Source organism: Lonchura striata, chromosome 1 (genome assembly GCF_046129695.1).
Source record: "Lonchura striata isolate bLonStr1 chromosome 1, bLonStr1.mat, whole genome shotgun sequence".
NCBI lineage: Eukaryota > Metazoa > Chordata > Aves > Passeriformes > Estrildidae > Lonchura > Lonchura striata.
The window spans coordinates 94,812,142-94,827,675 of record NC_134603.1 but is presented as its reverse complement, the minus strand read 5'-3'; the positions used below and the strand labels follow the sequence as shown (position 1 = coordinate 94,827,675).

Genomic DNA, 15,534 nt, shown 5'->3' with positions numbered 1-15,534 from the left:
GGGGTAGGGGGCACGGAGGGGGCGCGCTCCCGGGGGGCTGTAACCAGGGTTGGGTGTTCGTGCCGGCGGGGTCTGTACACGGACGGAGCGGGGGCCCGGGGAGGGACGTGCACGGAGCGGAGTGCGGGCACCGGTGTGAGTGAGTGTGCGGGTATTCCCCGGGGGAGCGGGCAGCGTGCATCCCCCGGGAGCCGGGAGGGGCGGGCGGCCGCGCAGGGCCGGTGCCGGGGGCGGTGCCTCCCGGCGGGGCGGGCACGGCGGAGCGGAGCAGCGCCGCCTCCCCGGGGCAGCGGGGCGGGCCGGGCTCAGCCTCCCGCTCGGGCCTTGCGCGCTCGGGCCTGGCCGCGCCGGGAGAAGCGGCGATGGAGGCGGCGGGCGGCGGCGGAGCGGCGGGCGGCATCGCCCTGCACGACTTCAGCGGGCAGCTGGGCGAGCAGCGGGTACACTTCCACGCCATGCGGCTGCGGGACTCGCTCTTCCTCTGGGTGGGCGCCGCGCCCGCCCTCGCCAGCCTGGCCGTCGCCATGTGCAGCCCCCGTGTGAGTGTCGCTGCCGGGTCCCGCCGCTCCCCGGAGCCCCGCGGCGCTGGGGGCGGCCCCGCCGCCTCTGCCCCGCGCTGCCGGGACTAAGCCGTGCCCTGTGCTGTGCTCCGCTTGCAGGACAGCATCCCGGTGGCCGCCTCGCTGCTGGGGGACCCCTCGGACACCGCCTCCTCCTGCCTGGCGCAGCGCTTGGGTAGGTGCGGGTCGCGCTGCGGGCGGGCGGGGCTGCGGGAGCCGCCTCCCGCCGGGAACGCGCGGGTCGGGACCGGGCCGTGCCTCCCTGGTGGCCCGGAGCCGCCAGCCCGGGCCGGGCGGGTGCAGAGGGATGCGGTGCGCGCTGCCCCGGCCGCAGAGCCTGCGCTGCTGCAAGTTGCGGCAGCTTCCATGCAATGCACCGATCCGCTTTTATTTTCCCATTCTGTGGGAGTCTGTGGCACCTGAGTCAGCGGCCTTGGGCACGCTGTGCGCTATCGGAAGTGAATTATTTGGTTATCTTTAAGTGACCTCCTCTTTGTAAACCTGTGACATTGCTGTGCTGGTGGGCGAGGTGGCCGTCATGCCAGGCACGTGCATTTTACCTGAAGATGAAGGCAACCCTCATCACATCTCGCACCTTTTAGCCCCCACATTCCAGGAAGCTGTGGCCTGGGAAGCCCAGGGTTGTCTCACAGATGCTTGGGCTTGATCTGACTGTTCCTTTTTCCATCACGTGCAGTGTGCTACAGCTACTGCAAATGCTGAAATCCTGAATCTTAATGACAGCTTGCAAACTCCCATGTCCCTATTAAAAAGATCACAAATACACGGCCTAGTGCATCCTAGCACCTTCACAACTCTGACAGCTGTGTCATGCTGGTTACTCATCATCACCCACCAGTGGCTCATACAGCTCCAACTGGTAAACTGCTGATGTGCTTGTTACCAAGTTTTAAAAGCAACATGCTGAGCTGCTCAGTCTCACCTTACTTCCTCTGTTTCAGATGGAAAGGCCACAGAATTATTAATTATCTGTGTGCTGATCTCTGTTTCAGACAGTATGTCTTGAGTTTGTATTGTCAGGCACTTCCATGAGTCTACATCACCTGCTTCTCCTTCATGGCCACATATAAAAAAGGGTTGCTCACAAGACTAATCTTTGAAAAATTGTATTAGCATCTTTTCTTCACAATAACTTGTATTTTAATATACACTGTTTTAGTCAACTCTGGTGACTCAATTTTCTGTACACACTGAGTTCAATCCTTTCTACTTTAAGTAATAATTTTATGAGGTACTGTATAACACAACTTCTTTGCGTGAAACTACTGCCTTATCCTTAGGAAATCAGTCAAAATATAGCCAGAGAGGATTTTCTTTGGATAAAATGTAATAGTTTATTCCACTATTCCATTTTATTCCAAATGGAAATTTGGTCTCCTTGTCGTTAATTTTTTCTGAATCTTGCTCTAATCTTCTGTGTAGCATTGCAGCCCAGCTGACAGTTCTAAGTTATCTTAGTGATTGACATACTCTTTTTTTTTTTTTTTTTTTTGTACATGTGTTTACTGTCTCTCTTAAAAGATTTATCACATGTTTCATAGCTGAAGTTCATAATAACTTGCCATTTCTTCTATTAGCTCTTTCAGTGTTCTGGACAGAAGCTATCTGAGTGGCCTGACTTTTCTCCTAGTGAGTTGTCTCAGTTTTGCTGCTTTTTTTTCTTATCTTTATTTTTTCCCTTAAGGTGCTTTTATTATTTGCACCACTTATTTCCCATACTTTGTTACTGGGAACTGATACTGTTGCATGGTATTTGTCTGTAGGTTACTTTTTATCCTTGGACTATAATGCACCTTCCTATTTTCTTTTGCTTTGTGAACTTCAGGTGTCTTTTGTTATTTATTCTTAAATTTCTGAGCCAGTTGTGGCCCAGCTAGGCTTTTGGTCCATGTTCCTCTGTATCCATGTCATCCATCCACTGTGTTGCAGTTTCCTTGCCAGTCAGCTCCTTTCATATTATTTTTATATACTATTCTTGCTTGTGTGATCCTGGCTAAAGTATATTATTTTGGATAGACCTTTTTCACCTTTAGTTTGAAATGGAAAGTTAATAATACACTTATGGCTTTGAATAATTATGTGCTTACTCTTTACCTTAGCTTTTGGGAAAAGAAATACATATTTTTCAATCTCACACCAAAGTCTTTAGGCTGGCTTTTGACAGCCCAGCAATTTAGGTCAACTCATGGTTACTTCATCCAAATTTATTTATTTATTTATACATCTATTAAAAAAAAAATTTTTACTAAGACCTGTGGATGTGCAAGATTATCAACAAGGATCCCTTATCTTTGTTTCGCAAAGTGCTTGGTAAGGAACTCTGTGCTCCACCTCAGCTAGAAATACCCAGCTTTGCTGTTAATGGTGTTTAGTTTTTCTCTGGGAATTTAAATTCTTGTTACTCCCACACAATCTGTAATAGCAGAGATGCTATTCACAGTCAAGTATTGACTTGTAGCTGTACTTCCAAAGTAGCCCTTTTAACCATCCTGACGTGGTAACCTTCAGGCAGGCAGTTTTTCTTGCCTCTCTTGCCCCCACCATGCTTGTCACCCTTTTTTTGTGCAGTTTATTGTCTCCACAGGCACTAGCAGGAGTAGCATGCAGTGCCTTTTGCACATAACTATTTCTATTTCTTAAACTTGCCAGTCACATTCCATCATCTGCCATGTGCTCCTGCAATGTCAGGTTTCCAGCCCTGGAGCAGGAGTTTCAGTCCTGCTGTGCATCACAGTGCACACATTCTCCTTTTGTTTTCTGGATAATTTGGCAGGAGTCCTAGCCACAACAGCTGCATTTTGTGTATTTGCTCTATCTCCTTCCTTATTTCTGATGTTTCTTCTTGTTGCTGAAGACACATATACTTCATTCTCATTCCTCTTTCTACATATATCTATCTATATCTGCTTTTATGAGCTGCAGTTTCCTACTACCCTGCCTGATCACTTTGGCACAAGATGTGTCTCACTAGTCAATGAACCCGAATTCTAAGAATGTTTCCTGTAGGATACTGGAGGCCAATTCTATAGAAAGTCCGTGTCCATTAGTGCCTCCCTCACGTGCATATCCTGAAATCACAGTGCTTTGGGCTGCAGTACTGATTAGGGCCATGTCTTCAGTCTTCCTTCTGTAGGGACTGGCAGACTCTTGGTGAAGATAATCTCAACCTTTTCTTTTGAGTATTTCTCAGCTGGGCGCTGGTCACTTTCATCACCTCTTTTCCAGCATAAATACAGACACATGTCTAACATTTATCCCACCTCTTCTGCTCCTGCTGGGCTTCTTTGGTTTGGGCCTTTGCTCTGTACATGATGTAGGAGCAGATCTGTGCTGCTGTATTTTCTGCTGGTACTCAGTGCATCCCAGATGATGGCTGTCAAGGCTGTTTTTCCTCCACTTTGAAGAGACAGTGGAATAGGGGTTATTAACCAGGCTGCAGGAAGCAGACCTGCTGGAGGGCTTTTTAGGTAAGCCTTGTACTTTGCAGTTTTCTGCTTCACTCTGAAGCTGCAGATGGTCTTCCACAGAGGCGTAAGATCTGCCCTCTTTTGTCCTTTCTGCAGGAGTGCACATGTCCAACTGAATCCTTAGGAAGTAGGGACAGAAAAGGTGCCCCTGCCCCTCAGAGCCCTGGGAGTGGAGGTTCTTGGCACAGGAAACCCAGAGGGACTCCCAGATTCACACTGTTCCTGGGAACTGGAGCAGCATCCCAGAGACTCTATAGGCAAACATAATTAAGAACTTGAGTTTGACACTGCAGTGCACTACATAGTTTTGTTAGCTAGGATGATGGCATTAATTAGTTCAGAATTGGCATTGCATTCATTTAGGGCATGATGATGAAGCAGTAGTGCTTACAAAACATGCTGCTTTATACCACAAAACTCTAGTGCCAGGTGTTAATTTTTGCAATCAGAGCAGCACGCTGCATTGTATCAGCATTTTGTAGTGCCAAGACATAAAAGGCAAATGAATCCTTGCATTTCAGAAGCAGCTTTATTTACTGAGTCAGGAAGCTGGTAACCTGTTAGAATAGAAAATAATAAAAAAATTATTTGCATAATGAAAATGCCTTAAAGGAATTGTTCAACTACATTTTATACATACATATATATGGGTTTCTGTATTTAACTATTTAGTTTCCTGTTTAGAAAGGATTAAAATTTTAGAAGTCTGAGTGTCTCTGTTTTGAAGTGTTAAAAATTCAGATGACATTTTTGAATATTCAGCAGAACAGTCTGATTTGTGTCTGGGATCATTAGCTCCCAGCTCATTCCTGGACAAGAATATCTTGTGACCCAAATACTATTTTATGTCTTCTATTTTACACAACTCAATTTAAATTTAGTGGCTACTTTTCCTGTATGGTGCTTACATTTTTCACAAAGTTTAACTTCAGTAATATATAAGGAGAGCCACAAATTTGCTATATTACCATGGTAAACTCTAAGTAGGATGGCATTTTTTTTATAAAACACTTCTTAGTGTTATCTTTTCTACTCTGATAATTATGTCTTCTTGTCCTACTGAACAGCTTTTTGGTCATTGTTAATTAGCTCTGTCATGGAAGGCAGCTCATAATTTTGTAGCACCTCTCTCTAGGTATTTGTCATTACAGTAGCCTGGAACTCGTGCTTGGCTTCATCATGTTCAGTAAAGGCTCTCCAGCTCATCCTTGGAGCATTCATGGACTCCATTTGAAAAAAGGTTAATGGAGACAAAATTGATAGCAAGCTTAGACAGAACTGGTGCATAGCTTTTTGGGGTCTTTTAAGGCTTATGAACCTTTTAAGGTTCATAAAAATAATTAATTTGGGCCCAATTACTTTCTTAAGCACTTTCCCTCTAATGTTCTACACAGCACAGATTTACAAACTCTGAATTTCAGTGCTAAGAGTCCAGTACAGTCTATGGTGTCACTTACAATGTAAGATATTTAAGAAGTGTCCAAAAATGCACTACAAGCTCTGCAAGGCTCTCCAGTGACTAGTGCTGTCTTGTATCAGATCAACAACTAGTTGACAGTCACCAGTCTTATATTGTTCACTTTTGTGATGTGCAAAATATTGCCCAACTCCCCAGTGGTCAAGGACTTGTTCTGCTTTTCATTTTTCACTGCACTGAGCACAGCAGAAGTGGAGAACATCTTAGAAATCTGCATGATGTGGTTTTTTAAGAGGCTTGCTCAAATACCATAATCACTTTAATATAAGAATAAACTCTGGCTGACTACTCTGTTTTGTGTTTTAGCCAGCAAGACCAAAAAGCAGATATTTGTCAGCTACAATCTTCAAAACACAGACAGCAATTTCACCTTACTCATAGAAAACAGGATCAAGGAAGAAATGACAGCTTTTCCAGACAAGTTCTGATTGTGCATCATTGTAAAAGAGGATGAAGGTTTTGTTTCAGAAAAACGTATTGCAATTTTCACACTGACATTGTTAGTATATTTCTTTTGTATTATTTTGGTTGAATTTGCAGTTGTTATTAAACACAGATACACTTGACTTGGATTTTCTTTTTTTCAAATAGAATTTGAATTCTAAAAGCAAAAATTGTTTTTGCTACCCTGCCAAGTAGGATAGCAAATGGATGCTGCAATGGATGAACATGACTGAAAAAGTGCATGTGGTGTATGGCCTCTACACATTACTAGCATCTGATGGCAAATCAGTTCCAAATGCTATCTGTACAATTAATCTACTGAACATAGTATAGCAGCTTTTAGTGTTCAAATAAAGAAACTCCACATTTTTCTATGTTAAAGCTGTGACATAGTCTTACTTTTGTCCTTTTAGTCCCTCTTGGTTGTAGTACTGATGCTAAATAATGGATTTCCTACTATCCCTCGGGCACTTAGAACACGAGAAGGATTTCACAAAGGGTCATTTATGCATCCCTGAGGACTACATAGAAAGAAAAAGCACAAGCCAAGTTCTGAGCAATAAGTCAGGCTGCTAGAAGAGCATCACTTGTAAAATTAGCATGTACATAAAATCAGAGAGGTCTACTACCATGACCACCAGTGAAAAGCATCCTGCTGCTGCATCTCTGGGCTTGCTTTCAGGCAGGATGGGTATCTTTTCAAAGGCAGATCCATTGGCTGTTTTGTTTAATGAGATGGCAGCCAGAAGTTAACTATGCAGGTTTTCCAGGTTTTGGTGTTTGTTTTTTTTTTTTTTTTCTTTCATTCCAAGTTGAGCCCTGATTCAAGCTCAAGCATCGGTTTCTGATACAAACCAAAACTAAACTACTGGTGCTGCTTCTAGAGAACTGTCCTAAGCACCTGATGAATTCAGCTTGCTGTGGTGCAATAATCAGCAATTAAAACCTGTAACTGAGAGGCTGCTGGTGTGGAAGGCACACCTGCTGAGTCTCTTGTCCAAAAGGGTTTGACACCCAGTGGCTTCAATGTCTCAGATTTGGTGTGGGTGCAGAGGGCCCCTCCTTACCTGGTGGGAACAGCTGCCTGTCCTTGGCTGCAGTTCAGGATCAGAATAGCAAAAAGCAACTGCTGAAGGGTATTTTCTTTTTAATTTACACCACCCAGGAAACAGAGTCAACTATGCCTCTGTAATTGACTGTAAAGGATAATTACTTGCAAATCAATATGCTGTTTTAATTAGCCTGGTTTACAAACAGTTCATTCTGTTTCTAGAGCAGGGTAGGGCTATCTGCTGAGGCATCAGCTGCTGCTGGGTGTTTGAGAAGTCACTGCAAGGGAGCCAGATGAGGGAGAGCAAACTGATGGGACAACGTCATTTTATTCTGTACATTTACATACAAAGTTCTTCTCAGTAGGTACAACAGATGTAACATCATGCAGACATTTAGCTTGTAAGACTGTTTTCAGTACTTGATTTAAGCTTGTGCTATGAGGAAGCACCACCAGACTATTCATGATCAAAACATACAGTAACACGATTCTTTAAAACTTCATCAGAAACTGAAATGGGGAGGGAGATCTCACCCACTAGACAAAACACACCATACTCCTTTCCCAAAACATTTTACACAATACATTTAAAATGAGGTTTGTAATTCCATTTTTTTCTTAAAAAATAAAAAAAAAGTTACAGTAGGGGAGATCACCCCCCACTCAATAGTGTTGTCTTATGTGCCAGCTACAGGCGCAACTTGACTTGACATTCACAGAGTTCAGTTAATGGCACTTCTGCTTCCAATTTGGTGACCAGTAAAGTGTTTGTCTCCAGGAAGTGGCAACAGTTAAGTAAAATACTTCCACTAAAAAGGACAACAACAAAAAAAGCCTGCTCAGTGAAACCCAAAAGTAAATCACACAACCCCCTTTCAGAGTGGCCACAAAACACTTGCAAACATGTGCTATCCATTTGCAGTGTGTCCAGCAACAAAAGCCGTACTGAAACCTTACAAGGGGCACAAAGCCCCCAGGATCAAGCATAATGTCACTTCACATTTTTGTTTGAACTTACAAAGATGGAGAAAGCCCTTAAATGGTAAACCCAAAGAAAAATCTACTGATGGGCTTAGAGGTTACTGAAGGTTCACAGAAAAAGGCCAATAATGGACAAGACAGCTTGGACTGCTTCCCCTGTTGTGATGGCCAGAAAAGCCGCCTGAGAAAAGCCTTTCTTGGTGATGGCTGCAGAGGAGACTTGGCCAAGGAGCCAATGGTACAGCAGGCTGGGACCCCAGCAGAGAGTCCTGTCCTGCTGCAGAACTAGACAAGGCAGGGCAAGCATCCCCATGCTTCCTTTCTGCCCTGCTGCATCACCTGGTACCTGGCTCCTCCACACAAGATAGGTTTAGTGAAAGCTTTCCAACTCCATGAGCATGTGTGGAAGAACATAGTCATCACAGAAGTGTTCATGTTTTCAGGAAAAGGAGTAAAACTAGAACTGCCAAAGCAGAAGTTAGTTTTTACTTTATTGTGGTAGAGGCAGAGGGCCAGACTGACTAGAGAAGCTGGGGCTCCCTTCATTGCAGATCAGTACCGACTACCTGATTTCAAGCAAAAAAGCAGCAAATCAACTTCATAAGATCTTTTTCTTAACAAAAAAAAAAGCAAAAAAATTGCTGCATGTTCCTGTTACCTAATGTATTTACTATCTAAATGCTGATATGTTTAAACAAGTATTCTTTCCCCTGTGCCTGTCTGTCATCGGAGAGCAGCCACCAGAATAGGAAACGATAAAGCGCTGTGGACAACAGCGGTGAGCTCACCAGGACCACTGACAGTGCTGGAAGCAGCCGGGTTTACAGGCCTATGGATGGTCTGCAAGAGGTGTACCGCTTGAGCTTGAGCACACGGGCCACGAGGAAGACCATGAAGGAAGGAGCCACTGGCTCCACAGCACGATGGATGGCAGGGTGCTGCTTTCTGCCTCTGCTCTTGCACCTGCTCCTCTCTCAGACCCTTTTTCTCTTCCCTGAAGCCTTGCTTTGCTTCTTCAGCTTTTTGTTGTGAACCCATTTCTTTCGTCCCCGAACGTGTGTGGCTTGCAACAAGCATCTCACATTGAAGGCAAAAGGTATTGCACAAATTTGGTGTGTGAATACTGCACGAGTGGGGGAGGGCTGGGTTCTTTTCTCAGGTGAACACAGACTGCAAAGTTCTCGGCACAGAACAAAAAGAAGCAGCCGCACTCAAGCCTAAAAATAAAACTTGAGTGTAAGGAAGATCAGGCTCTTGCTGTCACAGCAAGTTTAGCAAAGGTGAAAAAAACCAGTATTGTAACTCTGGGCAAAACTACCATCAACTGGTCCAGTGTTTCTTACCAGGCTCAAGAAGAACCCAAATGTCCACATCATCCTCTGTAAAAATTAGCAGCTTTAGGACAACATTGTTACTCTGAACACAACCACCTCTGTTGCTTCTGCAGGTCTGCCTGTCCCCTTGCATCCGTCAGCATCTGAGGCTGTGCTACTTTACTGCATGGTTTGCCGGGGAGCATGGATCTCTGATTTATTGGGAACTGTAAGAGGACATTGGCAGCCTAATGGAGGATGGAAGTTGTTAGGTACAGTAGTTAATCGACAATATATACAGCAAGGGAGGAAGGGGGAGGGAAGGTAGAGGAGGAGAGTGCAAATGAGCACTTCCCCTGCATATGAACGCAAGATGTACATCAAACAAAGTGGCAATCATACAGACACTCAATACAACATTGACATCCTGCTGCTGTGCTTGAACGTCTGCACTACCGAGCAATCACAAATGGATGGCCTGAGTGGGAAAGGAGAAGAGGGAGGGAGAGAAGGGAGAGTTAACTGCAATGCAAGAAAGCTGTTCAAAGTCCTTGCATTGAACTAGATCCTCACGTTTGAGTGAGAACCAAAAGCCAATGGCCAAAGGAAATAGTTTGGGGGCTGGAGGAGAGAAGTCAAGTGGCCACTATCAAAGTGCCATCTGCACAGCAGGAGGTAAACTGGATGTTCACTTTGTGTATTTTAAGTAAACTTTTTTTCCTGAACTAAAATTTTACAAGAACAGTTGGGAAAGTGGGGAAATAAGGGTGAGTTCATTATATATTCTTGGGTCAGAACCAGAACACATTAAGAGCCCAGGATGTAAGAGCCCAAGCCAGTAAGTCATTATTCACAGGTTATCAATTAATTTCTTTCCAACAGTCATTTAAGCAGTTTTCCCACTTAAATTGAAAACCCAAACCCTGATTCTAAAAACACTTAAGACAATAAATACCAGGACACTCATTTCCCAAGAGCAGAAATTCCAGCTATGCTGCCTCTTGGAATAAAGGTATAGATCATTGCCCACGCTCCTTATTATTTATCACCGCTGGTCTATGCATTTTTCTTGGACCAGTCAGAGATCCTGGACCTCCTGATAATTTTAGCCATTCTAGACAAAACTCATTTTTGCATCATCTACATTATAATTAAGGACCAGTGGCAACCACCTAAAATAGATAAAAATATTCTTAAAATGCAGAAAGCTGATTCTTATTGAAAAACCAGCTTCTTGGGGTAGGATTTTCTCCAATGCATTCAGTGAAAACAAGAAAGGACTAATTTAGAAAGTAACTTAAGTGCACATGGGCTATAAAGACAAATATAAGCTGCCTAACATGCAGTCAGAGTTTGAGTCACAACAGGTTTTGCTTTGCTTTTTCTTTTTTTTTTTTCCTTTTTTTTAGTGTATACAAACACAGCAGGCAATCTGGGCACTTGGACTTTCTAGACAGGCAGAAGAATGTTGCACAAATCTAAGTTTAAGTCAATTCAACCAGTGAATCCCTCTTTCCTTTAAAGAAACACAAAAACAAAACAGAAAACAACACTCCCCCTCCCCCCATGGTTTCTTTCTTGGAATGGCTGCACCTCTTAAAAGATGGCTTCATTTTTGTGATCTATGAAAGGAAAAGGAAATAAAGTGCTTCTTGAGAATAAATCAAAATAAATATACATATTTAATGGCAGGAAAAAAAGAGTTCTGAAGGGCTACTGCCAGCCAGGTCTTTTCTCAAATGAGTCTTTTCCCCCAAAACTTTTCAAGAGTAATCTGCACAACTGTTGAAGATGCCAAAATTTGCTTTAGTAGCAGAGTTGAATTCCTCTAAGTTTGTGTCTTCTCCATCACTGGTTTGTAAAATCTGTGCAAAACACCTTTGCCCAAAGTGCAACTCCTCCCGCACAACAGCATCAAATAAAATACAAAAGGAAGAGAAGAAATATAAGAAGGGGAAATAAAATAATTAAAAAAGAAAAAAGGGAGAAGGAAAAAAATCCACCCAGTTACATCGACTTCATCCCGTTGGCAGTGGTGTTCTCCGAGATGCCATCACTCACAGCTGCTGAGTCGTGGAGGCCAGAGTAATCCTTGAGTTCAGAGTTTGTCAGGAGCAGGGGCTGCTCCCCCTTCTTGTGTGGCAGGAGGGGCTGCCGGGTGTAATGTTCCCCGTCCGGGATGTTCTCAGGCAGGTTCTGGTTCTTGCTCTCGGGCAGCAGCAGGATGCAGATGATGCAGATGAGTGTGCAGCAGGCGAAGATGACATGGTGGAGGAAGTAACCTTTCTGGTTGTGCAGCTCCATGATGGGGGCGGTCAGGCGGCCGAAGCCCGCGCTGGCCAGCACCAGCCCCAGCCCGCCTCCCCTGCAAACACAAGCAGAGGGGCAAATAATTACACTCAAGTTTCATTTCACACCCATTTAACTGCCCCCACGTAAGAAGAAGAGAAGCTTTACCATGTGAGTGTGTAGATGGCACTCTAAAGTATTCCCAGTTCCAAGTACTCCCACATTCAGTGAGGGAAAACCAGATTTTGCTTAGCATGCCACCTTTCTCCACTTAGACGAGACACACCAAGGAGCAGTAAGTGCAGAAGTCAATTTTGGCTGCCTCTAAAGTATCTGGCACCATTCAGCAGTGGAGGCAGGAGATTAGACTTTACAAGCCACTGCCTTGATCCATTTTACCAAACACTTAATGCTGGAATATTTTCTACGTAAAATCATGTTATGGCTGTAACTTCTCAACACACTGGAGGTGTAACAAAATGCCTAATTTTCAGAAAAAAGAAGCGTGAAAATAGACTCATTTTCTTCCAGCTAGAGGCACAGAAGCTGCTTGTGAAAGGCTGGTTCAGTGCTCTCTACTGATGCTTGGCTATGCAAGCAAACTCTCTTGCAATTCCTTGTCTTGCATATCAACATCTCTCCAGACCCTGGTGCAGGAGGCCTGGCACACCCCACAGTCCTCAGTCTGTCTCTGCTGGCTGCTCCCAAACAGAAGTGGCACTGTAGGTGTTTCTTTGGGGTGGGCCATTCCCTCCTGCTGTGACATGACTGAGGTCTCCTGCCAGCAGAGTGGCATCCTTAAATGACTCATTTTAACAAAAATCTGTGAGAGTGGCAGCTCATCCTTCATTTTCCAAAGACTTTGCTGCCAGCAGAGGGAAACCTCCCTCTGAGTTTCATCACTGGCACCCTGCTTCCCTACCGAGCCTGTGAGGACAACACACTTCCTCCACTTCCTCTGGGAGATGCCATCTATTCCAAAACCCTCTACAGATCAGAGGAGTTCAGTTCCTGGCCCAATGCAGAGCTGTTCCTATCAACAAAAACTGGCCCTTACAGAAGGCAAATGGACTGCTTTATGTCAAACATTTGGGAAAAAAAAAAAACAGTTTCTCTGACTATTAAGCATCCTGGAAATCACTGTACAAATAAACCTACAAATGCCAAATTCACTCAGCCAACCACAGTGTTAAAACTAATCTTCACTCAATCCTTTCCAAAATCCACTGCTGCTTGCTTGACAGCTGAAGGACAGCAAACATAGGTTTCAAAAGATGCTCTTGGGACACTGACTGGATCAAAAATTCACATATCTATATTCCAGTTCTTCAGGCTCAGCAGAGCATCTTTCACAGACAACAGTGACTTCTCCAAATGCTGCAAAAGCCCTTATTAAAACCTTGCCAGTTTTCCGATGGCAATTTAGAAACCCATCTGAATGCAACTATTGTGCAACTGGCCTCCCTGCAACTTCATTAATACACTCACATGAGTAATTGACACAAGCAGTCCCAAATGCATGGCAAATCTCTCTCCAAGTTGGCTCTGGAGCAACAAAAGCCTGGCTCATTTACATCAGTGATTGCAATGGCTAAATTGTATCTCAACCCCTCTGAGAAGGCCCTGAGGTGAGTTTTAAATGCTGCTGGAGAAGGACATCAAGCAAGCTGAAAGAAAACGGGAAAAGGCAACAACAAAGACGGCTCTGTCATTTATGGGTCAAGTGGCTTCAGATTTATGGGGGGGGGGAAGTTTTTCCATATGACGTCAGTAGTTAGAGTAGGCATTACTTTTTCCAGTGCCATTAAAACCTGGCAGAGGAAGGCTTGAAAGTACATTTTGGAGTGTCCTAAAAGGGGTTTCTTTAAGGCTTAACTACACTGCAGATGTGAAAATGAGAAGGGATAAAAAAAAGAGAAAACTGATAACACTGTCAGGAATTTTTTGTTGTTTCTGTGCACATCAGGAAAACAACTATAGGGCAAAAGAGGCAGCACGCTCATGAGTCACACTGTTTTTGCAGGTGACAAGGGGCAGCAGGTGGAAAAGAAAAACATTCTGAGTGCTTTGGAGCATTGCTCCTCCTCAGCACAAGGAATTCCATGGCAGGGGCCAGCATCTGTACTTCAAACACTCCAGATGCAGAGTGGAGCCTGGAGAGGGAGAGCGAGGGCTGCTGGCACCCACAGCGAGTCCTAGCTTTCTCCCTTGCACCTCTGCCTGCCAGTGGCTGCTGGGGTGGCTTTCCTATGGCATGGCCCCATGGATGGTCAATCACAACCACTGTCCCAACTCCTGCTCGCCCACTGACAGTGGGGAGGGATGGTTTGCATGAGGTTTATGGTCCTAACGAGGGCAAATCACAAAATTCAAAATTCTGTCCTCAGAAAGGTCCTGCTTGCTCATGGGGTAGAATTTCCTTGCTTGCTACCTCAGTGTTTTGCCAGAGAGCAGCAAGACATCCTCGCTGACATCCTAAGGGAAGGGTCTTGTCCTTCTCAGCACTCCTCAGGAGAGCAGAGAATTGCTACTCCTGTCTTCAAGACAGCATGTCTGCATTGAGCAAATGGGTCAACATACAACATGGCTCAGAGTAAAAGTGAGCCAGAGAGATGCCCAGGCTAAAGGAGGCTTTGGGAGAGCTCCTGGTCCAGCCTCCTGCACAAAGCAGGGCCAGCACTGAAATCAGACCAGGTTTTCCAGCTCAGCCACTTCTCAAAGTCAGCCTGAAAACCCCCACAGCTTTTCCCTGCCCATACATAAGGGACATTTTGTGTACTCAGTCCTAGGCCAGAGATTCAAGTAATACACCAGCATGCCCTTGGCCTCATGGAGCAAGCACCACCTTTGAGAAGCCAGGCCTTATTCAGGCCCCAGTAATCAGCCCTGCATCCCACTGTGTTGAGGAAGACATTCAGTGCAGGTAACTAGGTGGGCAAAATGTGGTGTCAGCTGCAGATTGAGCCCTGGGGCGTGGGACCCCAAGATGAGAGGCTGTGAGCTGGTGCAGATCCTCTGTGTGAATGTGAATGAGCCGAGTGGCTTCTAGGTGGTCAGACAGGAAAGTTTCCTCAACAACTGGAAATTTGGCTTGAGGCAGCAATTGATGGGAAAAGATCCTAATTCAGCCACTGCTGCCCAGTCTTTGGCTGTGTAGGCAAAAAAGCAGGACACCGAGAGAAAAAGCCAGAACCATCTTCTACTTGATAGTAACTGAGTATGTGGAGGATGAGGAGAGGACATGCTATATTTTGTTTAGCCTATTCCTATTTAGTAGGCATGCAGGCTGTAGTGGTGTGAAGATTATTCCATGTGGCCTATCAGTGACACTTGGTGCTTTAATTCAACATTTGCATGGAGGTCTGCACTGAAGTCCTGGGACAAAGAAGGGTGGCTCCTGATGAAGCCCCTCTGCCTTCTGCCAGGAGACTGGGGTGCAGTGCAGAGACCCCAAGGACCTCTCTGTGACACACGACAGTGTGGAACGTTCATGTTGCTGGGGCAGGTGTCACCTCTTGGTGATGAAGATCTGGCTGTTCTCCTCCTGGAACTGTTAATCTCAACACCACAGCAGCAGAGCTAGATGGGTGCTGTGGGTTTGCAATCATGCCACTGCTACCCCAGGTAATGGCAGTGCTATTTTCCACTCTCAGGGATTTGCAGACAATGGACTTGATCAGGGAAACCCAGAGAGAGCCCCAGTGCTCTCTTTGCTTTCCTTTTCCTTAAGATCCAACCAAAAGTATATTAGTATCATCCAATGGTTTGGGTTGGAAGGGACCTTAAAAATCATTTAGTTCCAACTCCCAAAGGGTATCCATGGTGGCATTTTGGAAAGCAGGGTATGAGGGAGTAGCCAGATCCCACCAAAAGGCAAGACAGAAGGCAGCTGAAGCACACCTCTGCATGAGACTGATTTATGCACTGTCCT

The 15,534-nt window shown here is 45.1% G+C and overlaps 2 protein-coding genes across 4 annotated transcripts in view; one reads left to right on the top strand and one right to left on the bottom strand.

The window, feature by feature from the left end:
- The first annotated feature begins 297 nt into the window (after positions 1-297).
- PSMG4 (proteasome assembly chaperone 4) lies at positions 298-6,091 on the top strand. 2 transcript variants are annotated; one of them, XM_077785928.1, is made up of 3 exons: positions 298-539; positions 660-735; positions 5,836-6,091. In XM_077785928.1, exons 1-3 carry the CDS (start codon positions 363-365, stop codon positions 5,904-5,906), a joined length of 324 nt encoding a protein of 107 aa, XP_077642054.1. In that variant the 5' UTR covers positions 298-362; the 3' UTR covers positions 5,907-6,091. The 2 variants fall into 2 exon arrangements, with proteins under 2 accessions (XP_077642054.1, XP_021400461.1); XM_021544786.3 differs by having other exon boundaries at positions 5,832-6,091.
- Positions 6,092-7,329: 1,238 nt separating this feature from the next.
- Positions 7,330-15,534, bottom strand: part of SLC22A23 (solute carrier family 22 member 23) — a 108,458-nt gene continuing 100,253 nt past the window's right edge. For both annotated transcript variants that reach the window (XM_021544784.3, XM_021544785.3), the window contains one exon: positions 7,330-11,679. In XM_021544784.3, the coding sequence (XP_021400459.2) occupies positions 11,322-11,679 (358 nt within the window). In that variant the 3' untranslated portion in view covers positions 7,330-11,321. The remainder of the gene's footprint in view (positions 11,680-15,534) is intronic.